Genomic DNA, 14,097 nt, shown 5'->3' on the forward strand with positions numbered 1-14,097 from the left:
TCGAGAAGTGGTAGAATGCGTTTTAGGTACAGCGTTCGAGCTAGTAAGTCTAGCTTGATATATCTTCATCAAAAGTTAATTGTGCTTTTCAGCAAGTAGTAAGAGAGATATATCAAATTCAAAAACTTAATGAATTCTATGCCCTATTGGATGACAATATTGCTGGCATGAAAAGTTGAATACGTCTTCTTTAGGAGATCCTGTTTAGTCAAGCCCTCATTACAAAACTTGAGAAGTGATTGGATTCGACAAATTTCAGAATTGTACTCATTTACAAACTTGAAGTCTTGGAGGCATAAGTGCTACTAGTCATGTCTTGCTTCAAGTAATAAGATATTATTCTGGCGATTAAAACGATCTGCAAGAGCTAGCTAGAGAGTGCATGGATCCTCTTTTGTGTGGTATTTGGTTTGCAGTACATCATGCATATGTCTTCAGATGAATTGTTAATTTACGAAATTGGGTTGCTGGCCATAAATTTGTGCAGGAAAATAGAAAGTGGCCTAGCAGCAGGGCGGGTCGAGAAATAGGGACCCATCAAGGTAGCTGCAGGCTATAGAGAGAAGCACAGAAACCTTTGGGCTTGAGCTCGGTGTGCGACAAGAGGCCCAACACATGAGCCGCAAACAAATGCCAAAACGCAGTCGTTTGGAGCAGGGGCTGCAAGCTTGGCTCGAATTCGCCAAGTGGCGCAGTGCAGCTTAGCTTCTAGCCATGCCAGGCTCGGCTTTCGGCACAGCTAAGCCGCGCTGTATCATTTTTACCATCGGTTTTAGGGTTTTCAAAATCCTAGTTCGTGATTCTATTTTCTTGTTTTTTTTTTTTTTTTTTTTAACTCACATATCAACATAGCAATGTAGCATAATATATGGTAATTTGCATGATGGAAATATTAATTGTTTATGCATGAACATGCTATATATATATTGAACAATGTATGCAATATACAATTATAAAATATAAGCAAAACGGGGGATTCATGCATCATGGTGAATGTTTTCATGCTAACAGTGGCATATAAAATATGTATTAATTGAAAGGCAAGGATTTTCTCTTCCTTACTACTATAAATAAAAGCAAAATGTTAACACACACATTAGAATTCACCAATTCTTATAAAAGATACTATAGAAACTCATAAGGAGTTACATAATCACATTTCTAACTAAATTGGAACTGCAACACAGAATTTTATTTTTTTTATACAAAGTAATAGAAATGCTGTAAAATCAAAGTAATAGAAATGCTGTAAAATCACTAGATGTTCAAGTCTTGAACTTTTTAAGGACGATCATAATATCTCTCTCTACTTTTGTATGTTGACATATCCAAACGCGTGTTCTCCCTTTCAGCCATAGATTTCTAATCAACGCATTACTATTACCGATCACTCCACTGCCGAAGCTGTTATAAATTCTATTTCACACTTCCATGGCGTAGATCCCTCTATATTTATCTTCGTAATGTCCTGGAATCCTAGAATTTTCTGTTATATTTAAGTCATTTCGAAGTATTGATTGGCAAGAATGACATAACTTGGAGCTCTGAGGATGGTTACAGGTAATCGATCGGGTGCACTTATTGATCATCATAGTTCATTTAGTTATTGCACCAAGAGTGATCACAATAAGGGAATGATTTCCGCACACTCGTTTTCATTTTTTATGCATTTCTGTTTATGTCTCTTGATTCTCATTTGATTTATTCAAGTTAAAGATAAAAAAAAAATGTGAAGATCACTTGCTAAAACGAAAACTACTTGCTGCGTGTTGTATAATTTTCTTTAAGTATATTGGAAGTTTTCAAGTTGGAAATAATCTTAATTTCTTGTACACAAATTTGTTTTCTGTTAGCAAAATATTTTGTTCATCAACCTTTACATCTGTTTGACTGTTTCTGCATAAACAAAGAGATCAGTGTAAGTATTTGCCATTTCTAGTCTTAGGGTTTTATCATCCTTCTTCCTAAAATGGTATGCAAGAGAAATGGAAACGTGATTACCATAATTATGTGTAGTTAAAAATTGAAGCGAATAAATTTGTTAGCTTCGCTGGTTAAGCTGGTGGATGGAGAAGGTCAATAGACCCTATAACACTATTTTAAACACACACACGTATAAATTTAGGTATTCTTTCAATGATCAGTGTTGTAAAAACCCAGTCAAGTTTGAAACCACAAAATCACTCAATTAAATTGTTGTCGTTTTAGTGTTTTCTCAAACTACTGTGTTCGTAAATTTGTTGTTGCTAAATATATATGTATGTATGTATGTATATCCAACAATGGCAATGTACATGAGACTGGTGTTTAACAGCTTTTCAGGTATTTGATGAACTAGGTTCAACCAGTATGAGATTAATATTAAACTAGCCAACATAAAAAGTACCTTCCTTTTTGTCAAAATACAGCACAGTACTTTATTCTCTAAACAAAACTCTCTTCAAAATCATTTTCATTCTAAAAATCAGCTCATTAAAACTATCAATCATTACTATGTCATTTGATATGAAAATTGGTGCTTATAGGCATAAGTTATCAGACCAAACAATTTTCTAATCTAGCTTGATGATTTTACAAGGAAAATCCTTGAAAGAACTAAATGCACTTTAACATTTCAGATCATTAATATATAGTTGAGCGACATCGAGAGTTTGAGAGCGATATCGAGAGACAGTGAATCCAAAACAAATGGAAATCTTAGGTACAAGAGTGTATGCTCTTAATATATAATTGAGTCATTTGCTTGTGTTTCATATTAAATATTAAATTTGTGCATGGCTTAATTTCGGAATGTCTAATTTCGTGGGATGCATTCAGTTAATTACATCCCTCATTTCTTAGGGTTCAAATCTTGCAAATTCTGAGGGTTTGAAAGCTTGTTTCAGATTCGAAGGCAGTCCTAATGGATTTCAAACCTCCCTTCCAACAAATCTGCAAGGCAATACTCTTACAGAATTCCACCCATGAAGCATTATCAAGTCATGATGATGACAAGGTTTCTCTTGTTGAGGAATGTGAACTGCCGCTGATAGATCTTAGTCATCTAAATTTGGGTCACTTTGAGGGAGACAAGTGTATGAATGAGATCGCTCAAGCAGCCAGCCAATGGGGTTTCTTCCAAGTTGTGAATCATGGAGTTTCACAAGAAATTATAAAGAGTATGCAAAATGAGCAAAGGAGGCTATTTCATAAGCCTTTTGCAGAAAAGGTTGAAAAGAATTTCTTGAATTCATCCAGCAATTGTTACCGCTGGGGGAATCCACAAGCTACTTGTTTGAGGCAGTTCTCATGGTCAGAAGCATTTCATATATCTGTCACCGAAATTCCAACGATGAATGATCATCACAACAGTCTCAGGTACGTATATGATTATATATTTGTTAATTAACTAGGCTTATGACTACAAAAAAAAAAAAGACAATATATAGCAGTGGAGATGCTATACTTAAATTTCTGAGAATGAAAATGACATGGATAATTTAAGAACGATACTTTATAAATTGTTTAGGTATAAGATAAGCATACCTTGATAATGATATCTTGCTGAAATTAATTAGAATGTAATATGTATTTTTAAAATTTGTGACTAATATGCATTTAGATACAAGAAGTTTCATATTGTGATTAATGTGTTGTGACTAAATAGTCACTTTCTTGTGGTGCAATAGTCTGAATACTAAATCATCATAAACTTTGAAGCTTTAACTGTAAATCTTGATTAAGGTTATTTCGGATGTGGGATTTTTATCAAGTCCCAAGAGATTGTGGCCGAGCTAGTAAGGAATAGATCACAAAATATTAATAGGAGAAATTACAATGCACCATATGAATGTTGCAAAAGTATACAAGAGTGATCTACAAATGACTACTTTTAAAGGAGTCATTTACAAATACCTCTTACATACATTTGTAATAATTAATCAAGTAGCGCATTTCTTATCCCTCGTATCTAACATTTTGTAGTACATATTTTTCTCGTTTGCCCTATATCCCTTGAAATAAGAAATCCCTCCCTCAAAAATAGTTTAAACTATTTAATATATATAATGTACGTATATATATATATATATAAATTCTTTATAAAAACAAGTAGACGTTGATCATATATGTTTAGATGGGAAGTGATTTTTTACACTCTTTATAGTTTCTCACAAATCTTTTTTTATTTATGACCATCAGATTAAGTCCAACAAAATCAACAACCAAGATTAAACAGAAGTGTGCAAGAGGCTAAAAAATGTGTCAAACTCACTTCCCTATTTAAATTCATCTGCTTTTGGTAGGTGTATTTATATTCATCTTTACAACGCTAACAATTAACATGGGAAGCTTTGGATTAAACTACAGAGAAATAGGACAGATGATCTTCTTGGATCTCTTTATTTATTTATTTTTTAACAAACGATATTATTTATAAAGAGAAAGGGGGTGAGCTTAGCCTCAGAATAGGCTAACAGTAATGTGATTCAAATTCGTCTTTGACGAGAATCGTCTTGGTTCTTTTTATTAACAAGTAACAACCATCCCAATTTTGAATTAAATTTTAATGCGACAGTATCGCCATGTACTATTTATTGATGTATCATAATATGCATGAATGACATAATTGATGTACCACAAATATAGAGTATAAAATCAATAAATTACTTATACGATTTCATAATATCTACATTTGCAAGACAACTGACCAGTGACCAAGGAAAGGGAGAAAAATTCATGGACTAATTCCTTCAGCCCTTTTTCTACCCCTACTATAACAAATTCCACTGATGTGTTTGCCATCTTTGTACTGGAGTGCTTGTACTAATACGAAAGTGTTTGTGCTTGTTTTAGTTGTTAAGAGTTTACTTTTATGTAGTTTTAAGCGAATTATCTCCAGATCAATATATTGAACATTGAAGAATGTACCCGTACAACAACTCTTATAATTGTGTTATGGGATGTAATATTCACACATCTCATTTTACTTCTCACACACCTTTTTAATTTTCGACTGTCGGATCGGATGAATTGAAGAAGATCAACGGACAAAAATTATCAAAAGGTGTGTGAGAAGTAAAATGAAATGTGTGGATAATGCACCCCTTGTGTTATTATATGAGGATGTATAGACAGAGTACCTTTATTTTTAGAATCCATCTATAGTAATATAGATTGGCATTCTATGGTAAAGAGCACCTAAGTATGTCGCATGTCGTACTGAAAGTGAAGGACCTCTTGTCATTTGACAAGCCAACACTCCGCACTTTTGCAGGCGTCATGCATAATTTGGGGTTTTAGGCTTTGGGTAGTTTCGATATGGTTAGTGTTATCTTCTTTGAAAAGGGATCCTCTCCGGATCTCTTCCATCAAATCTAATAATTTTGATCTTTGAAATTTAATCTAACGGTTAAAAATATGGGTTCCTTTAAAAGTTATAATAATTTTAGCTGTTGAATCAAATTTTAAGGACCCAGATTGATGGATTTGGTGGAATTGGTGGAATTGATACGGAGACGATCCCCTTCCATCTTCTTTTAACTTCTATATATATATCTGATTATTTTTGTTCATTGATCTTTTTTAATTCGTTTAATTTGATGATTAAAAACTAATAAGAGCGTGTGAAAAGTAAAAATGAGTGTATGAACAGCACCATAATCACCCTTTCAGTAGAGGTCATTCACAAACTTGAATATTCGTAGTCTATGTCCCTTGGTATATACGTTGTACAGAAGACACATTGCCATAACTGTATAACCTCTCTAGTCCCTAGGGATGTTATACCACTTTTGAGTTAACTAAGATGGATTATTAGTAGCGTTTCTTAATTATTATTAGTAGGTCTTGTGTTCTCGTAAATTGCAAGTTTGATACTAATTTATTGTAGTTATTTCATTGTGTTACTCACTCAACCCTTAATGTAATTATATAATTGTATATACAGAAAATATTATGAAAAGTGACAGTTGTTTTGGTAAGCAAGTCCAAATTCTGGCTACATATTTGTTGGCTTTGCCTAATCCTAATTTAATTGGTTCTAACAATAAGTGAGAAAATAAAAATTCCTACGTTTTCTTTAGTCGAATGATAGCATCAGTGAGGATCAAACTTGCACCAAGGTGCATATGCATAATTATTTGTTGTCATTGTATAGTAAAGCGTCATCTGCTAAAAAAAAACTCGTATGTTGCTCAACCATAATTATATCACATAAGCTAACAACACCAAGTGAAAATGTTATGCTCCTGCCCCAAGTATTTTGTCACTACAATATGCTTCTAGTCATAGACTAGTAAATTATCTATGGTCAGTTTGATTGTCATTTTAGTTTTCATCTGAAAACTTGTTTGATATTTGCTTTCAATTTAAAAAACAATTGAAAATTTAAAAGAAAAACCAAGCCAAAATTTGAAAACTTACAAAAGTAGCTTTCAAATTTTAGTTTTCTGTTCATTGGAATAAAAACTAAAAACAATAACCAAAAATTTTTTGTTTTGAACAAAATGGTTATCAAAACCACCTTAGTTTGGTTTTTATTTTCCCAATTTTTGTCCGATGTTTGGTTAATCACCGTCTTACAGATCAACAATTGAAGCATTCGTGAAGACGGTGTCTGGTTTGGCTAAACGCTTAGCTGAAATACTGGCACAGCCTTTGGGTGTCAAACCGAATTACTTTGAAGAGAATTGTCCACCAAGAACTAGTTATCTTCGACTGAATAGATATGCTCCATGTCCATTTCCTTCGCAAGTGTTTGGCCTCATCTCGCACACCGATACCGATTTCCTAACTATAGTTCACCAGGACCAAGTAGGAGGCCTGGAAATATTTAAAGATGGAAGATGGTTGGCTGTTAAACCTAATCCTGAAGCTCTTGTTGTCAACATTGGGGACTTCTTTGAGGTAATACTCGTATATTTTTTAATTAATTGTTCAAATTTACTTCGTATAACTAGTGAGGGAAATGGGTTCCTATTGACCAAAAAAAAAAAAACTAACCAAAAGTGATTTTAGTTTTAATCAAAAAGACAAAATAAAGGTAGTACCAGGAGTGATTTTTCAAAGTAAAAATGTCAACGTTAAAAATGAATTGTACAAAGAGTGTTTCATTAAGATTCCAAAAAAAAAAAAAGGGAAAAGGGTTTCAGTTTTACTATGGTTTTTGTAAAGTTGATTTTTTAAGGGTATTAAAAACTACTCAAACGTTGCATCGTGAGATCACACACACACATATATATATATATATATATATGTGTGTGTGTGTGTGTGTTTTGCAGGTTGAGTCTTGCATTCTAGTCCTTACTTTTATTTAAAATAAAAAAAAAGGAATGTATAATTAAGTATAACCGGATTTTAGATATTGGGATTAGGGTTTAACTCAAATTAAGATCTTTTTAAGTTAGATAGGAACTTTGATATATATTAAAATTCTATTAACTACATTGTAAAAGATGAAGAATTGGTACAAAGGAAGATGAAGATGATAGAGAGAACCAGAAAGATTGTATTGATTAAAATGGATAAAATGTATACAAAAGAACTTAAGGAAATGATAGCTATACAATCCCTTATATAGCCATATAACCTAATTACAATAATACCTTCTAACTATACTAACCAATCTTATCCTTATGACAACCTACCAACACATTTCAACTAACTATATTCTTCATTACTAAGTAACCATGTCATCACTAATGACTATGGTTAATACTCCCCCCTCAAACTGAACTTGGTGTAGCCAAGTGATGGTTGAACGAGCTAGATCGCTAAAACTGATCTGGAACTGCAAGACCAAGATGTATGCAGGGGCTGTTGTCGTTCATCAATTCTGCCATGTTGGCTATTTCTCATTTATTGGTGGTGGTTCTGTGATGGCACAGGATGTTCCAAAGTACATGATGGTTGCGGGAGAAAGAGCTGTGCTTCGTGGTCTTGGTCTGAACATACCCAACAAATTTTTTACTGTGAACTGAGAAGCCATAGTTGACACTGCCAAGAAACTAAATCTACCAAGGAGAATGACAATCCCAAGAAACTAAACTACCATGGAGAATGACACTCCAAGAAACTAAATCTACCAATGAGAATGACACTCCAAGAAACCTAATCAGCCAAGGAGAATGACACTCCAAAGCACAACACAAATCTCAAACTTCTACTAAAAAATACCAAATAAGGAGACTGACACTCCATGAACACAAATCATACTGCAACTGAGGAGAATGAAACTCCAAATCATACTGCAACTTAGGAGAATGAAACTCCAAGATTCATAGAAAGAATGACACTTTCTTCTTTAAATCGACAAGAAAACTAATATTTACAGAGATCAACACATCAAGACCACAGCTTCACTTCAATTAAACCTCGAAAGTACATCAAAGACCACAACTTCAAGAAATAAGCGTTGCAGATCACCAAACAATTCCAAATGACTGCTATCAACACTTCGATGATCTATTGCACAACCCATATACCATAATGCATTTACCAATTCAGAAGAACACATAACCAAAATCCCAAATCAAATTCGAGAAAAGAACCCAGATGAAGAAAATATGGGCAATTCGTCAAACACTTAGGCTGCACATAGTCTAAACGTTCTGCCATACCAGAAAACAGAGCACGGATCAAAATCACAGAAAATCGAATTCAGAAAACTGCTCTGAAAACACCACCAAGATGAATGAAGAAGTAGATAATCAACAGTGCAAAGAAAGCAAACTCTGCTCTCAGTCACACAGAGTCTCATGCATCGTCGTCTTCCGCCAAGACCGAGTGACTCGACGGCAAGGCTGTCGTCAACAAGGCGGCTACACGACTTTCCCAAGAACGATCAACCCAACAAGAATACGCAACCAGAACAATCGCAGAAAACCAATGAACATGAAACCCAGAAAATTCTCACCGAGACATTATCACAAACAGTTGATATGCTGGAAAGAAAACCAGTAATCGAAAAACAAAATCTGAGAACTTGAATCTTGAAAACCCAGGAAACCCAGAAAAATCCAACACTCTGATTTCGGAGACATCCAACAGCAATTCACGAAGACTGCCACTCCGTCGTTCCAACTGTGCACCTCTGCAACAACCCTTGAAGACGATAACAGCGGAAGAATCAAGATCGAAGAGGTAGTAAACCTGACAGAGTCCAAGATCCCATTTTCCAATCAGCAACGCAGAAGAGAAATTCCCAGATGAAAAACAGAAATAATCACCACCGAATCGAGATTTGCATAGCAGAAAGAAGATGAATCTCGGCACCATAATCTTTTGACGATCCAGATTTTGACCGACACTCTGTTCATAGCCAAAATCTCTCACAAATCCCTAATTTCTTTTGAATTTCATATCCCCAATTTCTGAAACTATGTAGATCTTCATGAAAACCCAGGCGAATTAGTCACCATATACTGACAACCATAGCTTCTTTTTGGTAAAGATTACGCAGAATCATGGGTGAACTTCGATTTTGCTCCCCGCCAAAATTTCAGCTCTAAAGAACGGTGTGCTGAAGGGAGAAGACCGACGTCTTCCATGTGAAGGTCAAGTAGTGGTGCCGTGATGGTCTCGCCAGCTTCATCTTGAAACCCCGAGGAAAAACCCCAAAACTAAACACAACCCTCGGCGGAAAAAAAAAATCCAGATCCAAAGCTAAACACTTAACACTAATCAAATAAGCGAAAACAAAAGAAAATAATGAAGAAAGATAGAAAGTAATGAGAGAAGAGGAATCGACCACCAAGATCCATGGCGTGAGCCTTGGTGGCTCTGATACCATATTAACTACATTGTAAAAGATGAAGAATTGGTACAAAGGAAGAGGAAGATGATAGAGAGAACCAGAAAGATTGTATTGATTAAAATGGATAAAATGTATACAAAAGAACTTAAGGAAATGATAGCTATACAATCCCTTATATAGCCATATAACCTAATTACAATAATACCCTTCTAACTATACTAACCAATCTTATCCTTATGACAACCTACCAACACATTTCAACTAACTATATTCTTCATTACTAAGTAACCATGTCATCACTAATGACTATGGTTAATAAATTTAACATATCAAGATCTTTCTTTGCGCAAAATAGAATGTTTTTGGGTAGAAATATATGATGAAATATGTATTATCTTTTTGTATAATTTCTCATACATCTTGGTGAAATAGTACCATGGAAATTAAGGTTCCACCCTGAATCCAATTAGAAGTTGGGTAAGTGCCCCAACTGCACTTAAACCCTTGTAAGGTTTCTTAATTCTCCGAAGTGAAACTCAACTTCATGCCTTCATGTATATACCTACTATTTTATGTTCCAATTCCAGCTTTCAAAATAGTCTCTTGGAAAACATGTACCCTTATATATATTCGTGTGTGTGATATAACGCAGGCCTTGAGCAATGGCGCATACAAAAGCATCAAACACCGAGTGGTTAGCACACAAGAAGTTGAGAGATTATCTGTGGCATATTTCTACTGCCCCTCCTACGATGCTGTGGTCCAAAACTGCGGTAATGAACCATCAACTTATAGGCAGTTCACTTTGAGGGAGTATAAACTCCAAACTCAAATTGATGTTCAGGAAACTGGTGAGAAAGTAGGGCTCTCAAGATTTCTCCTTTGAAAAACGTCTCAAAACTGATGGCAAGCAAACTATATATGTACCTGATATATGTAAAAGAGGACAATAATCGTGAAATAACAAAGTATGGTCTGTGAACCATTGTTTTCTTTCTTTTATTCATTAAGTGTCAGCTGTCTTCCTATTGAATTTGAAGGATCGTGACCTTCTGGTCCTTCTCTAACAAAATGAAGAGTTGTCATGCATTTATACCATCCCTTTCTAGTCTCTTTGTGATGTTTTTGAGTAAAAATGGTTGCATTTTACCCTATTTTGTGTTAGTGTGCAGTTACATGTACTCTAGGATCAATTTGAGGGCAAAAGAAGTGAAAACATGCCATTTTTGGAGCCGATCCTTATTCAAACGTGGAGAGAAGTTTAGTGGCCTGTTTTGGAGCCCAAATAAAGTTGTTACTTGTTTTGAAGTCCAAATAAAGAATCCAAGACGAATCTGGATTGTTAGAAGATCAGGAACAGAATGGGAAAGGAATTAGGATATCTAGCCTGATTTGGAGGTGCCAAATAAGGCAAAAATGTGCAAAATAAAGGCTAAGTTGTTGGGATCACTTTGGAATATCTTACAACCTTTTTTACCCCATAAAAACTTGCATCTTAGCCACTTTTACATGCCCTTTTTATTCTAGGCGAATTACACAATTCTGATTACCTATTTATCCTCTCTTTTTCGTTCACTCTTAAAATACCCTAGCTGTTCCATACACTTTCACCATTATTGAAGACTCATTGCAGAAGGCTGTTCTTTGAGAATTTCTACATCAGAAATGCTTTAAGGGTTTCCTCTCCTAAATTTATTTTCACTTATGTTGTGTATTTTCGTTTTAATTTTTGTGAACATGATGTGTAACTAAGTTCATAACTAGGGATTTCGATGTAGCCTTGCAAAATTGATCCATGTTTTTAAGTTGAAGTATGCAGTTCATCAATCTGCTTCTTGTTTCATTCACTGAATCTATTGTTAAATTTGTTTGTTGATTTTAATGTTTGATCACCATTAGGGTTAACTACAAATCATTTAATCAAGATTATAGTAAACATCATGCTTAATCTTGGTGGACATGTGAATGAATGAAGAGAATGTTATGCAAACATCATGTCATGTATTTTCTTTGGTTATTTAATGTTTTCTTGCATGGTAAAGACTCTTAATTAGGAACCGAAGTTGAACATCCCGATTAGGTTGCAAATTAGGAGAATTTGATCAAAACCACACATCATATGGCTGATCATATATATGTAAAACGAACTCAGGAAACAGGTTGGTAGTTGAATATGATATAACTTTATAAACATGGATTTGGTTTTGTAATGGTGAATTCGAATCCTTGGCCTCATTTCCATTGCTTCTACATCAATATATTATTCGCTACTACATTCTTGCATTTTAATTTAATTAAGTTTACAGCACAAAAACTACTCTCAATTGGTTACTTTCATACTTTAGTTAGGGTTCTATCAAAGTTAGCAACTTATAGAGGTCCAATTAGTCCCTGTGGTTTGACACCCTTACTTGTGCCATTATACTAACCATATTTTTACACTAGGAAGGAACACAACAAGTTGCTGTCACTAGATACTATTAACTTGAATGAATTTTCCTAGCAAGAATCTTTTAATTCTCTTTATTATCATCTCTAGAAAAATTCATTCAAGCTCGATATCATTTGGGGGTGTGCTGTTGTATCTAGAATTTTGTTGTCGGTCACATGTAGTTTTGATTTGGATAGTGGTTTTCTGACTTTTGAGATTTACAACGGCTTTGTACCATTTTTGGGTTTAATTTTGAGTGGTTTTGTACCAGTTTGGGCTTTGATGTGGAGATTTGGGAATTTGGATTTTGATCCCATCAATTTGAAATGGCGTGAGTTCACTTAAATTTGTGGAAGTTACAAGACCATCGCCCCTCACTTAAATTTGTGGATGTTACAAGACCATCGGCCTCGTCTTTGCCAAACTTGTCATTTTATTTTTCTGCCGAGAGGTTAACTTGGATCCAGTGCCTTTGTCAAAGTATTCCTTTGATGCCTTCATGTGTAACCACATATATTGGTCCAGGAGCCCATCATGGTGATGACAACGTGTATAGCATTGGGGCCTTGAAGCTTTCTCTTTCTCCCTTGTTAGTACTTCCTCCTCCAAGATTGTGGACTTTCTGAAAGATATGTTTGTTACAGGACATCTCTTAAGGTCACTTTGTTTTACTGCTTCTTTCTTTTCTTCTACTACTTTCCGGTAGTTTCCTGGCTGCTTCGGCATAGAATTTTGGTTGTGCGCTCAAATTGCTTCCTGGTCTCCTTTTACAAGGACAAGGTTTGCAACCTATTTGACACACCAAAAGAAACTTCTAACTGCGGTGCTTGACAAGAATGGAGAAGGCAGTCTCTTGACTCTCTTCTCAAAACTTATGCGCATAGGGTATTCACACCCTATCTCTCTTTGTAGAATCCAAGTTATGGAAATGAATAGAGCAGATGTTTCCTTTCTTGGCACGAAGGAGCAAAAGAGAGTAATTTGGTTCAATTTTGGCAGGGGACCATCCCCTAGAAATTCATGGGGTTAGACAACATCTGTCATATGAGTCATGAGTATTTGTTAGGATACCATACCAGATGGCACAATATAATGGTGACAAGTGTACAATAGGTTGTTATTAGTTAGTTGGTAATAGGAGTTTGGCTATTAAATAGTGGTTTGTTAGAGAAAGTAAGATAATTATGAAATAATATGAGTATTTGTTAGTATTCTCTCTATACAATCAAGGAAGAAGTAGAGCAAGGTTCTAATATTGGTATCAGCCAGTTCGATCCTGTCAATCCTTCCCTATTGTATGACGCGGCAAGCTTCACAGAAGAACATGGAATCAATAGTTTCTAGTTTGGAGAGCAAATTCAATGATTTCAAGACTTCGCATGATGAACTCAAATCAACACAGGATTTGCTTCTTCATCAAATGCAGTCGATCATGGCACATTTTAATAGCGGTTCTATGGGTGACACTTTAGAAGCCACGATCGGTGATCCCCAATTTCAAGAAAGAATGTACCCAAATTTCAACTGTCAAGAAAATGGGTAGAATTTCAATTATCAATCGCGACCACCGTTCTTGAAGATGGATTTTCCTAGGTTCAATGACAGGGATGATCCATTGGGTTGGATCTATAAGGCTGAACATTACTTCGAATTCTTTAATATCGAAGAATCGAAGAAAGTAAGGTTAGCTTCTTTCCACATGGAAGTGGAAGCTCTCTAATGATTTCAATAGGCAAAGTGTTTGGTTAATTACCCAACATGGGATGAATTTTCCAAGATTTTGTGTCAGGAATTTGGGCATTCAGAGTTGGAGGATTTAGCAGAGAATTTGGTGAAGCTAAGACATAATGTTACACTACGAGAATATGTGATGGAATTCAGGAGATTAGTTAATCGAACAAGGGAAATCAGCCCCTCACTTCTCAAGTTTTGC

The 14,097-nt window shown here is 35.0% G+C and overlaps 1 protein-coding gene across 1 annotated transcript; it reads left to right on the top strand.

Moving 5' to 3' along the window:
- Positions 1–1,389: 1,389 nt before the first annotated feature.
- Positions 1,390–10,831, top strand: LOC103429271 (gibberellin 2-beta-dioxygenase 8). The gene is made up of 4 exons (XM_008367419.4): positions 1,390–1,560; positions 2,886–3,357; positions 6,564–6,885; positions 10,386–10,831. Exons 1-4 carry the CDS (start codon positions 1,551–1,553, stop codon positions 10,617–10,619), a joined length of 1,038 nt encoding a protein of 345 aa, XP_008365641.1. The 5' UTR covers positions 1,390–1,550; the 3' UTR covers positions 10,620–10,831.
- Positions 10,832–14,097: the final 3,266 nt, after the last annotated feature.

Source organism: Malus domestica, chromosome 03, assembly GCF_042453785.1.
Source record: "Malus domestica chromosome 03, GDT2T_hap1".
NCBI classification, from domain to species: Eukaryota; Viridiplantae; Streptophyta; class Magnoliopsida; order Rosales; family Rosaceae; genus Malus; species Malus domestica.

Coding starts and splice junctions, on each gene's coding strand:
- LOC103429271 (XM_008367419.4), top strand. Junction 3,358..6,563: donor GATCATCACAACAGTCTCAG/GTACGTATATGA, acceptor ACCGTCTTACAG/ATCAACAATTGAAGCATTCG. Junction 6,886..10,385: donor ACATTGGGGACTTCTTTGAG/GTAATACTCGTA, acceptor GATATAACGCAG/GCCTTGAGCAATGGCGCATA.